A 17,382-nucleotide genomic window follows, 5' to 3' on the forward strand; every position below is an offset into this window, starting at 1 on the left:
AGCCACCATGTGGTTGCTGGGATTTGAACTCAGGACCTCTGGAAGAGCAGTCAGTGCTCTTAACCGCTGAGCCATCTCTCCAGCCCCCAGATGAAGAGAATCTTAAAAACAAAAGTCTTCAAGTGGAACATGAGAACCTGTCAGTGTGGCCTGGATACCAGGGGACGGCTGGGTATTCAGGAAGGAGGGGAGCTTCATCTCGTCAATGAGGGGGAGTCAAGCCTCGAATAGCACAGGTAAGAAGACCTTCCTATTCAAACTTGCTGTGTCCTATCCACAAACCCTGGCGGGTATGATCCAGTCACCATCAGCTGATTTTGGTGGCCACTGACAAGTACATCAAGGGCTGGCTGGCTTCTCACTCTAAGCACATCAGCACTGGGCCAGCCAGTTATCCATAGCAAGCAGCTATGGCAGGTTAATCTTCACAACTCATACATTTTTAAGTTAGGCATCTTTAGAAGATGATGGGTTAGGGATTAGGTATCAGAGTATAAAAGTGTCTTACGTGGGAGTGGGGATGGAACACACCTTTAATCTCTGCACACAGGATTCAGGCAAGCAGACCTTGGTGAGCTAAGAGGCCAGCCAGGGCTATATAGCTCCCAGGTGCAGGGCACACATTCACAGGCTCCCACCAGTAACTAGCTGAAGCAATCCATTTTCAGAGACCTTCCAAGGGTCACAAGTATGTTCCCATGAGCACACCCTAGGATCTTCCCAAACCCTTCAGTAGCCAGTGCAAGGAAAGGCAGGTTGGACCATGGAGAGGATGTTGGGCCCACCATGAAGAAAAGAGCTAACTTCAAGAAACAGAGCTGTTCCTCTTGCCAATGCCTAAGGTCCAGACAGTGGCTTGAGAGGAAAAGGCCTAGTAACACGGCTCCCTTCTTCTCCCTTCACATGAAAAAGCTCATAGCAGTGCCCCCCACAGGCTGCCTCACTGACTGCAAGATCATGTGACTGTCGGTTATATAAGAATACTCAAAGTTATACACACTGCTGGCACTTCCCAACCTGCTAAGTGCAGGGTTCTGACAGAGCAGGCCCCATGCCTCGTGTACGCCTCAGTGGACTAGCCATGCGTTGGCTCTGGGAGAGGGAAAAAGGTGCTGTGTCCACTGGAAGTCCCACGCACATGGCAAATGTGGGACAGCATGGTGACTGACTTTTCCAAGTCCCGCCCTAGCAGGGCCAGGTGTACAGACAGGATGGAAACCCACAGGAGACATAGGCAACGCACACAGCAGCAGGTACATGCAGCCCCAACCCTGTCTCTAACTCAGGTTCAGGTTACTTAGGGACACCATTAGGCTGTTCTCTGAGGATAAAGCCACAGGGGCTGAGAAGAAAGAGGGAGCTGGAGGGTCAGAGACCCCACCTGGGGGCTACGTTGTGTCTGGAGGGGTGCCACTCCTCGGGACTGACACATCTTCATGCAGGGCCCTCAAGGGCAGAATGTGCCACCAAGGTGCTGTTCCCACACTGTCAGGGCCTCCACACACATGCTTCTTTTGCACCACAGTCCTGAGCCGTACCTGCTACTAGCTTTTTAATCTCAGCTGTCCGTCCCATTGAGAGGCATATGGAAGAGAGGCACAATAGGAAACCATGAAAAGTCTCTTCTTCAGAAAGAAAAAAACAGTCAAAGAATCAAACATGTTTAGGCGAGAGATTACAGAAACTGGAACCAACAAATACAGTCAGACCAGAACCAGAGACAAAAACAGCAAGTGTGGGAAAGTTTCCCCAGCAAGTTGTGAGCTCCAACCAAGCAGAAGAAACCTGTGTTCTATCTTCCAGGTCTGCACTGTCAGCCAGGAGTAGCCCCCATCAGCTGCAGCGGCTGAGCAGCTGCTCAAGTCTGGCCTTTATGGCTGAGTGAGAGGCAAAGCCTGGATCTCTTCCAGCCCATTGTGGCGTGAGGCATGAACACCCAAGACGCCCAATTCAGAGATGGCCACGGAGTTTGGCCTGGACACCATGTAGCCCAGGTCAGACTTCAGCTGAGGGTTCACCAAAAACAATTGGACAGGTTGTCACTAGTGGGCTGCCGGGTAGGCCACCACTGCCTCCCTGCACAAGAAACACCACAGGGACGAAATAAAATCAAAATGGACATGAAAGTTTAGAGAACTCAGGGTACAACAGCCATGGCAAACTTCAGGTGCCAGGGCAGGCCGTTACGTCAGGTGTGACAAAGACGCAATGCCATCCCAGCCCAACTAGCACACGGCACACAGATCCACCTCAGGCACAGCCTTCACATGAGTCTTCCCAGCTGTGAACTAAGGCTTCCCTCCTAGCCTTTAAGGACGAGTGGTGAAAATATTAACATGCCTGCTTAAAGAGGAAATCAAAATGGTAGTTAAAAGCCAGATGACCTTGTATAAGGGCAAAGGAGGGAGATAAAAACAGTCCTGGAGAGGGGCTGGAGGAAAGCTACTGGTGGGAATAGCGAGGGGTCACTGAAGGTGCTTCCTTAGCATAAAAACCAAGCAACGGAAGTTGTGGAGGCAGGAGGGATCCAGGAGCACCCATCCCACCCAAGCTCATTCTGGGGCTCCTTCCGTAGGGCTATGGCCCCCTCACCTTCCAACTTGCTCCCTGCTTGGTCTCCACCTGGTTGCTCAGCCTCGTTCTTCTCCCTCTGCTCTGCAGCCTCCGGCCTTTGTACAGCGAGGCCCGCCTTCCCACCTGCACACAGGGAGACTCCGCTGGTTTGTTGGAAAGTCAAAGTTGGGTGTGGGTGAGGGGCTGGCAGATGTTTCCTAAAATGACTCTCTAGCCAGCCCCCCAGCACAGTGTATGTTCAACCTGACTGTTACCAGGGAAGTAATAAAAAACATTTAACAATCTCAGGCTATGGCAGTGAGCCAATGTTAACTACCTTCGCCAATTAAAATGCAAGCACCATCCTAACCAGCTCTTAGACGGGCACTTAACAATGTGTTACCTGTCAAGCGTTCCTGCACTGTCCCCTGTGTGCACCACGAGAACAGCCTGGCACCTGACATTTAGTGGTATGGCCACAACTGTGTGACAGGTATTACAGAAGCTGTCAGGCTCCTCAGCTCTTCTTTACCCACCAGCTGCTGAAGGGCTGTGACAGTCACATGCTAATCATGTGAAATGAGAGAGCTGAGTGGGGACTGAGCAGGACTAACCCATTCCCTGTGATGAACTCCAGAGGCTGGCACTCACCAATATTGCTCTCCACGGCACTCTCCATGGGCTTCCACGGGGCCCCTCCAGCCTTTTGTGCAGACTCCTTGCCTTCACCTGCCACCAGATCATTCAGCTCCACAGAGACCCTGGCCTGGGGAACTGGATGCAGATCCCTATTTCCTGGTCTGGAATCTTCCTTCCTAGGCTGGACAGGTGGCTGACCATTTGCTTCTGGAATCTTCTGAGGACGTTCAATTTCCCCTACTGCCAGGACTTGCTCAGGTCTCTTTCCTTCCTCTCCCCTCTCAGGGTCCTGCTTCTTCTCTGACTCAGGCAGAAGTGGTGCCCCCTGCCCCCTGCCTGCAGGGTCTCCTTCATCTGGGAGCTTGGGAGGTGGCTTTTTCTCCTCTGGCCCTTCTTGGTCCTGGCCTTCATCTACCACCACTTTATCATGAGGGATGGGAGGCTCGTGGCGATGGGCCTCGCCCATAGGGACAGCAATACCTGGAAGGACATAAGGACAGGTCGAGGACATGAGACTGAAGAGGGTCCTCTCTACCTTCCTATGGAACCTGAACTGTCCTCTGGCTTTCCAGTGTGACATGACCATGACCTCAGGCCCCTCTACAACTATCTGAGGACTGCCAGGACTCCTAGAATGGCAACGTCACAAGAGGAACAGTAGTGGACAGCTGTCTTGGCCAAGAGGAAGGCAGAGCACAGGTCTAGGCTGAGGAAGACACAAGAGCCCATCACAGGTCTTTCTCTGTCAAGACAGCTGGTACCATTTAGCACTTACCTTGACCTGGGCGATCCAGCTGTGCAGCTTCCTGCTTCTCCTTGGGAGTGTCCCCTCCAGGCACATCCACTGGCCCCTTAATCTGGGCCTGCTCCAGGACCTCTTTGTCCTCTGCTGGCTTTAGCTTCTCTTGGCTATCCTCAGCCATGACTACAACGGGATCCTGGACTGCAAGCACAGCACAGTGAGCCACCAGAAACCAGGCTGGGCCATTTTCCTAAGATCGGGACCATATACGGAAGCCAAATGGCAGAGTAGAGGTAGGTTTCTTCCTGTTTAATCATGATTATCAGTTAACCAACAGAATCCTTCCTTTTCACTCATAATAAAGAATCTCATGACTCAATTTATACCTGTAGACAGACGACATGCTATGTAACACTCATCCACAGCCGCCAGGTGGCAGCGTGAGCACACGTCCAAGTGCTATTCCTAGGGTCTCCCGCAGGAAGCAACTGCTGCTGGTCCTAAGGCCTAGGCTGAAAGGCCTTTAAGGATATGGTTGGGTGGGCCTGTCAACCTCTTGCTGTTGGTGGGTAAAATTCACACCACAAAGTGAGAAGAAAGGAGAGGCTGCCAAAGTTCTTCTTCGCATGCCCACAAATGCCCAGGATCCATGTTTCATCAGGAACCACAGCCTAGCACTGTGGTTACAGAACTGGAGAAAACTAGCTTCACTGAAAAAGACTACTTCTGAGGGCTTGGGCTCTGGCTCAGCTGGTAGCATGCATAGGCCCTGGCCAGGGCTCAGAACCAGCACAACATGAACTAGCTATGGCATCATCCTAGGATTTTGGAGGTGGATATGGGAACCTTATAAACTCTAGGTCATCCTCAGGCTAGTGTCAGGCTAGCCTGGGCTACATGAAATCCTATCTCAAAAAAACAAAAACAAAAACCACGCTCTATGTACTTGGCAATCATGACAGGAACTGAAGAACGAAGCAGAGGAGAAACAACCTTAGAAACAGAACTGGGGCTGAAGAGATAGCTATGTGGTTATGAGCACTGACTGCTTTTGCAGGGGACCTGATTTGGTCCCTAGCAGCCACACAGGGCCCCAGACCATCTGTAACTCCACTTCCAGAGGACCTGATGCATCCTCTAAGCTTTTCAGGCATGGGGCATACACATGGTACACAAACATACACCACGGCAGGGAAACACCAACACATGCAAGAAAAAATTCATTTTTTGTTTGTTTGTTTGGTTTTGTTTTGTTTTTCTTTATGTAGCCATGGCTGTCCTGGAACTCAAAGATTCTGCTGCCTCTGCCTCCCAAGTGCAGGATCAAAGGCGTGCTCTACCACCTGGGAAGACAACAGCAAAGGACAGTCTACCTCGAGTGTCTCTCTCATCCTCAGGTGAGGAGCAGCCTGCTGCTCCCTGTCTGAAGCCCTGGGGGAGGCTCCACAGGGCAGCCAAGCATCTGGCTCAATGACCGCACAGGTATGGGGTTACCCTGAAGCTCTTCTGAGAGGACTGCCTTGCAGGAACGCCTATCCTGTCTGTATTCTAAGCTAGGAAGTGGGCTGACAGGCAGAGGCTGTGAGGCTGGGAAGGTTTCTAGGCCCTACTACCAGCAGCTGAGCTCCAGTAACTAACTCATGGCTGCTGGTCAGCACCGGACCACTGTTTCTAGTGGGCACTCCAAGATAGAAACAGACCTGTCATCAGGAATGGATGTTGACAATGCCACAACAAAACATAAACTTCCAAAGATGGCAGCTCTCACCCTGCACACCCCCCTCCCATTTGTTTCCAATTTCAAGGCAACCACAGGGTGGAAACAGGAAACAGTGTGGTGGTGAGGTTCACCTGCCTCCCGGTCCAGCTGGCAACCAAGATGTGAAGGCCTGGTGTGACCCCAAGGAGGACCCCTCACACATACTATAGGCTATCCCCTGTAGTCATCAGGCCTACTGACAGTATTAGTAACCGGAGCCCGGAAAGACCCAGGCTTTGTCCTCCCAGGGCAGCTGCTTGCTGCCACATTCCTGTCAAGTCCTGGGCTCCTCCCATGCACAGAAACTGACTACTAAGGTGACAAGGCACATGTTCACCTTCTGCAGTGCTTCCCTGAGGAACAGTCAGGAGTCCTGTCTCTCAGATAGCAACTCCACTGAAGAGTGTCCTTTCCTTCTTTATCCAGTGCAGAGAGGGCCAAAGGCCTGCCTCATGAGGCCTTGCTTGCTATAGGCTATAAGTCCTCCCCTTCCTTCTCCCCCGGTCCTCTTGGAGACAAGCTCTACCACTCCACCTGACTACCAGGCTTGAGGCTACTTCTACCTCTGATGAAAGTTAGAGGCTGGACAGCAGGCTCCACATCCCAATGGAGGTCTGCTGGTCACTGGCCTCTTGCGTTCTCCCTGGATGCCTTGTCGTCATCGTCGTTGGTAGCAATGACAATGTTCATTCACTCCTGCATGCTGGCATCCAACCCAGAGATGCTAAAACCCTTCTCCCTATGGATGAGGCCCTGCTGGGACAAGAACAGTCCCACCTCTCAGAGCTCAGCAACCCAGGTTCCTGAGGAAGCAAGAGAAATGGCCTCTTTCCTGAAAGCCAGCCCTGTTCTGTTCTAGGGAGCTTTTCTAAGAACCAGCGTCTGCTTTGTTCTCCAGGCGTCAGTCAGGAGAGTGTTACTTCCTCCGAGTGGCATGTAAGCCAGCACTGCACCCTTGAGTAGCACACAGATTTGGCATAGGTCACCAGCAACCCAAGGGGAGCCCTTCTGATCCAGCAGGCCCCATGAGGACCATCTCCTCAGGGAAGGCGGTGAAACCAGCCCCTGCTATCTTCTGGAACCACAAGAAAACTGAATGAGAAAATAGTAGGACAAAGGAACACACAGCACAAAGGAAAGGGGACAGGACCCTTGTCAAGAAGTCAGCCAAGGAGGGAGGAACATGTAGCAGCAGGGTCTCTCCTGGATGAATCTTGAAACTGTCAAAGTTGCTGGGGCCTCTGCCACCTCCACAAGTGGCCAAGGCAGGCAGCAGCAGAAACCATGGAAGGTCCTGGAGAGGAAGCAATGACAAGAAGACAGGAAAAGTCTATCCTGGAGGACTCTGGAATATGGCTGTGTGCCTGACTGGGACCCGAGGTTACCTGTACCTGGCACCCACAGCACCCCATGGCCACCCGGCATAGCCCCCTAACTTCTACTCCCCATTAACTAACCAGTGCAGTCCCCCCATGGTGCAGGAAAAGGGGACTGGGGCGTGGCTTGAGCTGTGCTGCCCCAGGGTGCACAAGATGGGTGGGCAAGCGGAAGAAAGGAAGCAACAGCTCGAAACAGTGTTCAGACAGGGAGCCAGAACACTACAAAGTTCAAATCCGTCCCCAAGACCATCTAGGAACCACCGGGCGCGGAGGTAAACGGCCTGGTCAGACTTTTAAATGGATAACTGTCTTCTCGAGCATTCACAGGGACTCAGCCAGGCTCACCAAAGGTCCACGAGGCCAAGCGTGGGGCCTCTGGCTGCACCTGACAGTCACGTGTGCCATGTGAGAGCACAATGCAGTCACAGCACGTGCTGGGCTCTCACTAGAGCATGCAGATTCCGTCTGTGACCCCACAACATCAAAGAGATCAATAAACAAGGCTCTCACACCCAGTGGTGGAGCTGACAGGGCAGTCAAAGAAGGCTCTTAGTCCCAGCCCTGCCCAAATCAGGCAAGACCTCAATTAAGCAGGAGGCTGGGTGGCTAGAAAACAGAATTAGCTAAAAACAGATGGCATGTGGTTCTGAGAGGAGCCATGTGTGTTGTTATAGCCTCATGAAGAAATGGAAACCAGATGTTGCCTCAGAGGGCACAGGTGAGCAGGCTGCCTGAACAGTCTATAGAGATGGGACACAGCTGCTGGCTATGACTAGAAGCTGCACAGGACAGCCATAGGAGCCTGGGTGTGGACTGAGGAGAAGCTAATGATCAGCCCAATGAGACAGAACTGAACCGGGTTCTGCTGGGTGACCTCAACAGTACCCAGTGCCATGATGTCTTTGCTACCCATAACAAGGGAGTATATTCAGCTTGTAGTTTACCAGGATGTCACCGTCACCACCACACATCTCTCCCTTTCCAAGTGTCGTTCCCATGTCAACACCTGTTCTCTGCTGGAGGCACGGGCAGTGGCATTCCATCAGCTAGGGAGGGCAGCATGCAATGTGCACCTCCTTCCTCAAGCAAACCTCTCTCTCCCAGTCCAGATCACTAACCCTACGGCCACACCACACATGGTCCCCTAGTCCAGATCACTAAACCTATGGCCACATCACACATGGTCTTCTGTGACTTCTCATCATTTGTCTTTAGCCTTTGGGAACCCCAGGTATCCACCAGGGTCCCCAGCAACTTTGACTTCTTGGCCTCTTGATTCCTGGGAACTGGGACAGGAGGCCTCTTCTCTGCCTTTGCCAATCCAGGAAGACAGATGACAGCATCTGCAGCTACCTAAGCTCTGGGCTGAACAAAGGAGGGTGGCCTAAGAGAGCACCTCGGGGCAGCTACTAAGGCGATGGCACTGGATATGGAGCCCAACAGAGATGACAGAGACCAAAAGGTCTCGGCATCAACAGTGTTAAGAGCTCAGGAGCGTCCAGCAGGGGCACCATTCAGAGTGCCCTTCAATAGGACCGTCTGTCTCTTCTTCTCTACAGGCACTGCCTCTGAGGCAGGCGACTGGCCGACACGTCCACAATGGCTAGAAATTTGCCAGGGAGGAGGGGGCTCTTCCCTACTGGAGCCTCCGCAGAGCTGGAGCTAGACAGACAGACAGACAGACAGTGTTTTATAAATCTGGACCCAAAGCTCACTGACTTTAGTTTAATGTGTAACCCTCACCACTGCCAGAGAAGCCAGAATTACTGCTACCCAGGACAGTTCCTGCTACAACACCCATATCTGCACACACTCACACTGCCAGACAGACTTGGGGCCTCAGCCTGATGGGTGATGCTGGCCCTGAGTTACCAGAATAAACATACGCAGAAAGTGACGCTGAAAACACACATCCTGGGTCCCCGTGGCATGGCAACAGATGGGGAAGATGGGGCACCACTAAGACCCTTGCTGAGGCAGCATGGGCAGTGATGGCAAAACTGAGCCCAAGCTGGCACTGTGCCATCCCCACGTCACCTGCACAGAGGTGGCAGGACACTGGTTGGCTCCATGTAGAGCACACAGCTTCCTGCAATGGGGCTGGTTGGGCCGAAGCCTAGATCCTCCCACTTGGCTCCATCACTCTCAGGACAGGAGTTACTAACAGGACTGAAATCCTTGAAGCAGAAATAAGAGGTTACTTGGAAATTACTTTCCATGACCTTGAGCTGGTGCTGAGAACACTCACACCATGAAAGTTCAGGGATTGGGGTCGGGGCCTGTGTATATACCTGATAGCCGGGCTGCCTCCGCCTTCATCGCGCCCTCGGCATCTCCTCGCTGGCCGCTGCGAGCTCCTTGCGTCAAGTCCAGAGGAGCTTCTTCGCTCACAGACAGGGTGGTGAGTGTGCTGACCACTAGGATGCCCAGGCCGACCCAGAGCACCACCTGGACCAAAGACCCCAAGACAGGAAGAATGACGATAGTCCCTGTCCCAGCGGGAAGCTATGAAGACTCTGAGGCTTCCTGGAAAGAGTAGGGTTCTCTTTCCTTTTCTGACACAGGGTGCTACATAACCCAGGCTAGCCTCAAATGCTGGGATGAGCTGTGCACCACAAGGCCAGGCCAAGGTCAAGATTCTCAACCACCGTGGCAAGAGAAGCAAGACTGTCTGAGCGACTGTCCACTGTGGGGTGGTGGCTTGTGCATGTCATTCCTTAGGTTCATGCTCCCAAAGGACCCCAAAGTGTAGGCCTCTGCAGGGGATGTGGGCCACACAGGCTGGATATCCTGCCATCACATTATCCACATCAGTTCCAAATAACAGCTGGACACACTGACCTAGCAAAGTTTGATCCCTCAGGGACAAACAAGGATTCAGGCTTCACCTCTCATATGAGGTGGGAGTGGCCATCAGTACCCACGAGAGCCACATTCAATGTGCTGCTGGTTTTCTCGGGGGCCTTTTCCCCCTGCAGGGCCCTACCACTGATGATAAATTCTGTGGTACTACAAACCCCTCGTATCATGCCACCAGACACCCACTGAGCCACCTCTCCACTGTGTGTCTGGGACGATCCTAGGACAGGCGTTGCTATCTGTGCCTTGGTCTGGCCTCCTCAAGCTTCCTGAGGGGCAGGAACTCCTAGCTCCAGAGTTCTGCAAGAGGAGCCAGCAAAGTGGCCTCTTAGCCAGAGGACACTCACTGCCTTGATGTCTTAGAGCCTCTGACCCTTCTGGCAGAAACCATGGTTACCCAGTAAGCCAAAGCAGATGTGGGGACACTGTCTTACCTGTACCCCTTCAGTCAGTGCATGCATTCTACAGTATTCAGTGAGGGGGTCCAGGTCCCTGCCCTCACCACACCCTAAACTCTTTTCTTAGCTCTGTGGAGGCTGTTCCTGAAACTCAGCACACTAATTCTTCTTATGAAGAAAAGACTCAGGGCTCATCGGAATGACCAACAGTCATCAGGAAAACAAAACAGGTATGGTCACAGAAATAAACACACACAGAATAAACATACACAGAAAGTGACTCTGAAAACACACATCCTGGGTCCCTGTGGCATGGCCACAGATGGGGGAGATGGGGCAACAACAGTCATCTCAGGAAAACAAAACAGGTATGGTTACAGCCTCTGGGTGGCACCAGCCAAGAAAGCACAACAATGACTGATTGGTGCTGAGGCTGTCTCAGGAGGTAGACTCTGAAAATTCTTTTGAGCCCTGATGACCCATGCTGTGCCCTCATGACCTGTCCTAGGCTGCCCCTCTGTCTACAAGGTTCCAGTCCCCAAGCTGCGGCCTGGTAAAAAACAGAAACCAGGCTCTGGATACAAAGGTCAGAGGATCGGGATGGAAGTTTAAATCAGCCACTGAAGAAGCCAAGGGAGAGTTTCACATCATGTCTGGCCCAGAATGCCCTTCTCAGTGTGACGCTGACTCTGGCAGGCTAACAGAGCCAGCCCCCCACAACACCTTCTAACCCAGCTCAACACATTCAGTATTTCTCCAGCTAATGGCAGAAGTGACCTTTCGCAGAAGCCACAAGAAAAGCTATTCCTCCCTAAATGCACTTCCCACTCACTAGTGGGGAAGGCAAGGCTTAGAGAAAGGAGTGGGCGGAGCAGAAGATGGTGGCCACTGCTGCAGTATAGAACCCAAGACCCCTGAGGAGGGTGGAGCCCGAGGACTCCGGTAGGGCCTGGTGTTCTGTCCCTGTGTACCCGTGAAGGAGACTCTCCTAAATAGCCTGTACCATGTTTTGGTCATTTTATGTCAGTTATTTTCAATGGGGACTATCACTTACCAATTCCATGGAGACCAATAAAGAAAGGTAACATTTCATCCATGACTTTGAATGATTTATTTCAACCTTCAGCTTTTTGAGCTTAATACTACCACCATCCAGAAAATAAAACAACAACAAAAATCCACTAACTGCTGACACTGGGATACGAGCTTCTTGAGAAACTCCAATTGCAGGCCAGGTGTGATAGCCTCCAATTGCAGGCCAGGGTGATAGCACGTGCATTAATCTCAGCATTCGGGAGGCAAGTAGGGGATCTGAGTTCAAGTCAACCTGGTCTATAGAGTGAGTACCAGGGCAGCCAGGACTCTGTAGGGAGACCCTGTCTCTGAGACAAAATGAAAAGAAACCCCCCCCCCCACTATGATCTACTTTAGAAACTGAGTTCACAAAGTTCTCAGGACAGAGGTCCCATTCCCTACGTGCCTTCCACTTCTTGAGGACGAGTAGGAAAGGCAGCTCAGAGCACCCCAGGTACTAAGAAACATGTTAAGTACAAAGTTAAGATCGACTTACATGGGCCTCGTACAGCAGGACAAGTGTGTAGTGTATTCCCATTACAATCTATGGGACCCAGAAAACAGACCCAGTCCCCTGAGTGCCTGATGCTCCTACCTGAGGGTGCTCCCAATCCCCACTCTGAACACAGACGCTGGCTCCTGTTCCACAGAGCACAGGCCAGCAGGATGCACAATCAAATCATTTCTTGAGATCAAGGAAACAGGCTCTGCATGCTATAAGGATGTCTACCAGCAGACACATACACCCAGCTGATGGTCTCTAGACTCCTCTTACTGAGCTTGGACTCATCCTGATACACATACTTATAAGCTGTTGGCTCTGTAGCACTGGCCTCTGTCTCTGCAACTGCCAGCCAGGCCTGCCTTGCCCACTGTCATGCACTTGCCCTCTCCTCTGAAGCAGCAGACGAGCCCAGGCAAGAGTCCCAGATCTACTCAGTTTGAGGGAGCCATGGGAACACAAGGCTAAAGACATCAAACTACAGTCTCACCTGTGGAGGCCGCCTGTGCAGGTATCAACAGGCAGGTACCCAACTGAAGCTCTTGGTGACACTAAGTGCTACTGACCACAAGCATGAAGCTTCTGTTAGTGAGTGCAAACAAGCAGGAACACACATCCTGGGCAGTGTGAGAAGTCGAAGGTCCCAAACTGTTCCTGAGTTGTTGTGGGTCGGTATCCAGACTGCCACTGTGTGCGGTACAGTGCTAACAGCCCCTTTGGAGTTCTGATCAAGAGAATCCAGCCATGTCTTCTAACAGCTGCAGGGAAGGCTAGAAAGTCAGGGAGGGGGAGCCAGCCCAGGGTAGCCTCAGGCCCAGAGAGAGAAGACCAGCCTGGCCTCAAAGTCAGCCCAGCTCCCAGTACTATGCCACAGCTTCCTGCAGCGGAAGAGCTGCTTTTGAAGCAGGGATCTTGGTCGATAAGCAGGATCTGGTGTGCCAGACATCTGATTTCAGAGCACCCTGCTGACTGCAATTCTGGCATCGATCCATCTTAATGTAGTCCAGAGCCAGCCAGGAAAAGATACAAATCCACCCCAACAGTTCAGCTCAGGCTTGGGAAATACAGGGGTCTGACCAGGGCCACAGTCCATAAACATCCCATCTCCCCACATCCCCTCAAGGAGCTACACTGTGGCCCCATGAGGAGCCCTAGGACTGGGCAGAGAACACACCTTTCTGTTCTGGACAAAACAGTCCATATACTTGAATTTCAAAGACAGAACATACACCCAAGGCCAGGCCCCAGCTACTCAGAAGTAGAGCACCTTGATTCTGGTACCAGGGCCAACAGTGGGGGTGAGCATGTCTCCCTGCCTCAGGCACCTCACTCTAGCAGGCTACAGGACAGGCGCTAACCTGCTGTGTGTGCCACTCACACTTGACCAAGATCAGCTGATTCCAAAATGGGGCCAGCAGAGCCTTTTCCTGGAGGAATCCACTCCTCTTGTCCCTGGGACTGCAGTGCCCCCTGCTGGTTTCATAGCAGGAGATCCTCAAATAGCAACCAACGAGGCCAGCCAGTCTCACTGTAGAAAGCCACCGCTGGATGAAGCTAGGTTTTGTGTTATCGTTCACTGTGTTGTTGTCATGCTTTCTAGTTATCCTTTCTTCATGCACCTTTCCACCAGCTGCCCGTCAGCCTTGGACTCTTGGAGTTCCTGGGACAGGGCCTGGTCCCCAAGGGCCTCAGACCCGGCCACACTTCCAGAGTATGTTTTCCACAGTATGGAAGCCACCACATGCCCTACTCGGCCAGAATGATCACCTGGTTGAGAACAGCAACACAAAGGCTGGCTGGTAGACTCATGGCAGATCTGCAGTATCTTCCTACGTCAGTCAGAAAGGAGTTCAAACAACCAAGACCCTCAGAAACATAGTTAACGGCACAGATCGAGCCCTGGCATGATGCAGTCAGTGTGTGTTTAAGACAAAGCACATCAGACTGTGACCATGCTTGCTCATCCTTATGTGAATGCAATAGGTCATGTATGCATGGAAACATGTAAAGGCAGTCCCAACTGCATGAAGACAACTCCCACCACAGGCACCATGACAACAGGCACCATGACGACAGGCACCATGACGACAGGCACACAAGGACATACACAGACAAAAGAAACAGGAATGTAGTAATGGGAAAGAAGGAAGTGAACCAAGAGACCCAGGGAGGACTCAGTGAGGTGGACAGGAAAAAAACGACTATAGGAAATCCACAGATTCCCTGCACATAAATGGGTACAGTCAGCACACCAAAAAACCAGACCCCGTACAGAAGCCAAGTGCTGTAGACAGGGAGCCAGACTGAGAAGACCTGAGGTGACAGCGGAGTCATGGAAGCCATAGCCACTTGATGAATAGGAGGATCATGGTGGAACTGCACAGGAGCCACTACACAGGCTCACGGTCTTAGTGCATCTGTAGCACTAATGCACTCCAACGAGAACAAGACCAAAAGGGAGCTTAGCTTTCTCAGATCGGTTGATTCAAACTTCATTAATAAAAGAAATCAAACAACATTGTTGTTCTCATCGTTAATGAGAACAATGAGGAGGAGAGTTTAGAGTTAGAAAGCCAGGCATGAGAGAAAAAGCCTTAATCCCTGCATTCAGGAGGCAAAGGCAGGTCTCTGAGCTTCAGGACAGCAGACAGGGCAGGGCTCTGGTAGGGACCTGGTGTACACACATGAAGCCTGAGGTCAGATCTCTAGCACTGCATGAGCCAGGCCTCATGGTGCACACCTGAGACAGAGGCAAGAGAATCTGAAGCATTATGTGGAAGGTTTGAGGCTAGCCTGGGCTACACAAGACCCTGTCTCAAAGGCCAGGCTATAAAATAAAAACAAACAAGTATACCAGATGCTATGATGCTGTGCTGGTGAGGAAAGCAGGAGAGGAAGAGACCAGTAGCAGACTGATGTAAGGCCAACTAAATGAAAAACCAGGAATTTATTCTATGACACCAAGACCTTTATATGAGCCATCACGTGGGTGCAGAGAACCCAACTCAGGTTCTCTGGAAGAAAGTACACACTCTTACATGCTAAGTAAACTCCCCAGCCTAAGAAAATCTCTTTCTTTACTTTCTAGATTTATAAAATTTATTTTATGTGTATGAGGGCTTTGCCTTCACAAGTGTGCACCACATGCCTGCCTCATGCCTGCTGAGGTGGGAAGGTTAACAGACTGTTATGAACCTCCCTGCTGAAGCAGAAGTGGGTCCCTTTCAAGAGCCACGGATCCTCTTAACTCCAGCCCCAAGAAAGTCTAACTAGGATTCCCTCCCACACCCTCTCCAAAACACCTGATGAGGTTAAACACCAGGACTTGACAAACTAGGAAAATCATATGCAATCTGACAGGCAATGAGTTAACCTCACTACCAAACTAACTACTAACTACTAACTGCCACATCAAGTACCTCAGAACACTGTGTCACACAGTTCTCCCCACTTAACTACAGTGCTACATGAGAACACCGAGGTCAGCCATTGGTGACACCGGCTACAGCTCCAGGGAGCAAGGTAAGCACTCAGGGAAAGGCCACAGTCTAGACTCCAGAATGACTCACCAGGTTGGGCACTGAGAACTGGGAGCATGGGCTCCAGCAGCCGCTGCCTGAATTCAGGAGAGAACAAGAGCCCACACGAGCATGCTGCCCGTGTGCCGTTCTCCTCAAGTACAGGCCAGCAGAGAACAGAGATGGAGGAACAGGTGAAGACAGTGAGAATCAACAACACGAGGGCTGACGACAGTTAACCTAGATCCTAGGAGCGAGGGCGCACTGAACCTAGGTTTACCCCAGCTGGCTACAGCCTCTGCCCGTGATGTCATAGGCACACCGGGAAGTCACACCATTCAGAACCTCCGGAGTTTCTTAAACACGATGACTGAAAAATACTAAGTATGCTAGGAGACAGGACTAAACCACAGAAAACCAAGGACCGAAACTGAACATCAATCGGAAGTGAGGGCTGCTGCTCCTAGATTTACAATGGGTTATACCTTGATGCTACTGAAACTACCTAAAGCTGGAAATAACGGCTACGGCACTGGGCCTCGGCGTCCTCTCTGTTGCTGTGATAAACACCCTGACAACAGCACCTAAGGGAGTAGGGGTTTACTTTGGCTCACAGTTTCAGGGTACAGTTCCGCATAATAAGAAAGGCCTGGTAGCAAGAGTCTGAGGCAGTTGGTCAGCTGCATCTAGGCAGGAAGGTAGGGAGATGGCTGCTCCTGCTCAGCTCACCTCCTCAGTTCTATGATGCCTCAAGACTAGGGATAGCCCTGGCTCACTCCTGGAGTGAGTATTCCCATTTGATTGGGAATGGAGATAAACCCTCACAAACATGTACCGTGGCTAACCTAATCTAACCCATGAAGGTTGTGCCTAGTTTCTCAGGCGATCATGGGTGCTGTCAAGCTGACAACTGACACTAACCATCATGCCATCTCTAGTCTTTTTTTTTTTTTTTGGTTCTTTTTTTCGGAGCTGGGGACCGAACCCAGGGCCTTGCGCTTCCTAGGCAAGCGCTCTACCACTGAGCTAAATCCCCAACCCCTCTAGTCTTTTTTTTTTCCCCTTCAAGACAGGGTTTCTCTGTGTAGCCCTGGCTGTCCTGGAATTCACTATGTAGACCAGGCTGGCTTCGAACTCAGAGATCCACTTGCCTCTGCCTCTTGAATGCTGAGATGAAAGATGTGTGCCATCATCACCCTGGCTGCCATCCTAGTCTAGAGTCACCAACTTCTCTGAGAGTGGGCTATATGGAGTTACAGCCTGCCATGGCTGCCCAATGCTACATGGGTCTTGCACATCACTGGCGTGAGAAGAGCAAACTTCCACGCACAGCATCTGTAAGGCAGCTCAGTTGTAAAATGCTGCTGTATAACCATGAGGATCTCTGTTTAAAGCCCTAGTAACTGGGTAGGGTCCAGGTTCAGGGAGAGAAAAATAAGGTGCAGAATGGTAGAGGAGAAGATACCATTGGCCTGAATAGACACACACACACACACACACACACACACACACACACACACACACATGCATACATGCATACATACACACACATACACATACACATATACACACTTGCATACATACATATACACATACACATACAAGCATGCATACATACACACAAACCCTACACACACACACACACGCACACACACACACATATACATACATATATACATACATACGTATACATACACACTTGCATACATACATATATACACATATACACATACACATACAAGCATGCATACATACACACAAACATACACATATACATACACACATGCATACATACACACACATATACATACATATATACATACATACGCATACACATATACATATACACACTTGCATACATACATATATACATACACACATGTAGACATACATACACACATACATACACTTACAAGCATGCATACATATACATACATACACACACACACACACACACAC

At 51.0% G+C, this 17,382-nt stretch overlaps 1 protein-coding gene across 23 annotated transcripts in view; it reads right to left on the reverse strand.

Annotated features, from left to right (window-relative positions):
- The window catches only part of Slc38a10 (solute carrier family 38, member 10), a 49,591-nt gene that overhangs the window by 3,563 nt on the left and 28,646 nt on the right, over positions 1 to 17,382 (reverse strand). For 14 of the 23 annotated variants that reach the window (NM_001376915.1, XM_087572593.1, XM_087572592.1 and 11 more), the window contains 4 exon segments: positions 2,593 to 2,697; positions 3,205 to 3,672; positions 3,968 to 4,135; positions 9,364 to 9,520. In NM_001376915.1, the coding sequence (NP_001363844.1) occupies positions 2,593 to 2,697; positions 3,205 to 3,672; positions 3,968 to 4,135; positions 9,364 to 9,520 (898 nt within the window). 23 annotated transcript variants of the gene reach the window in all.

The sequence above is a fragment of the Rattus norvegicus genome, chromosome 10, assembly GCF_021556685.1.
Source record: "Rattus norvegicus strain SHRSP/BbbUtx chromosome 10, alternate assembly SHRSP_T2T, whole genome shotgun sequence".
NCBI lineage: Eukaryota > Metazoa > Chordata > Mammalia > Rodentia > Muridae > Rattus > Rattus norvegicus.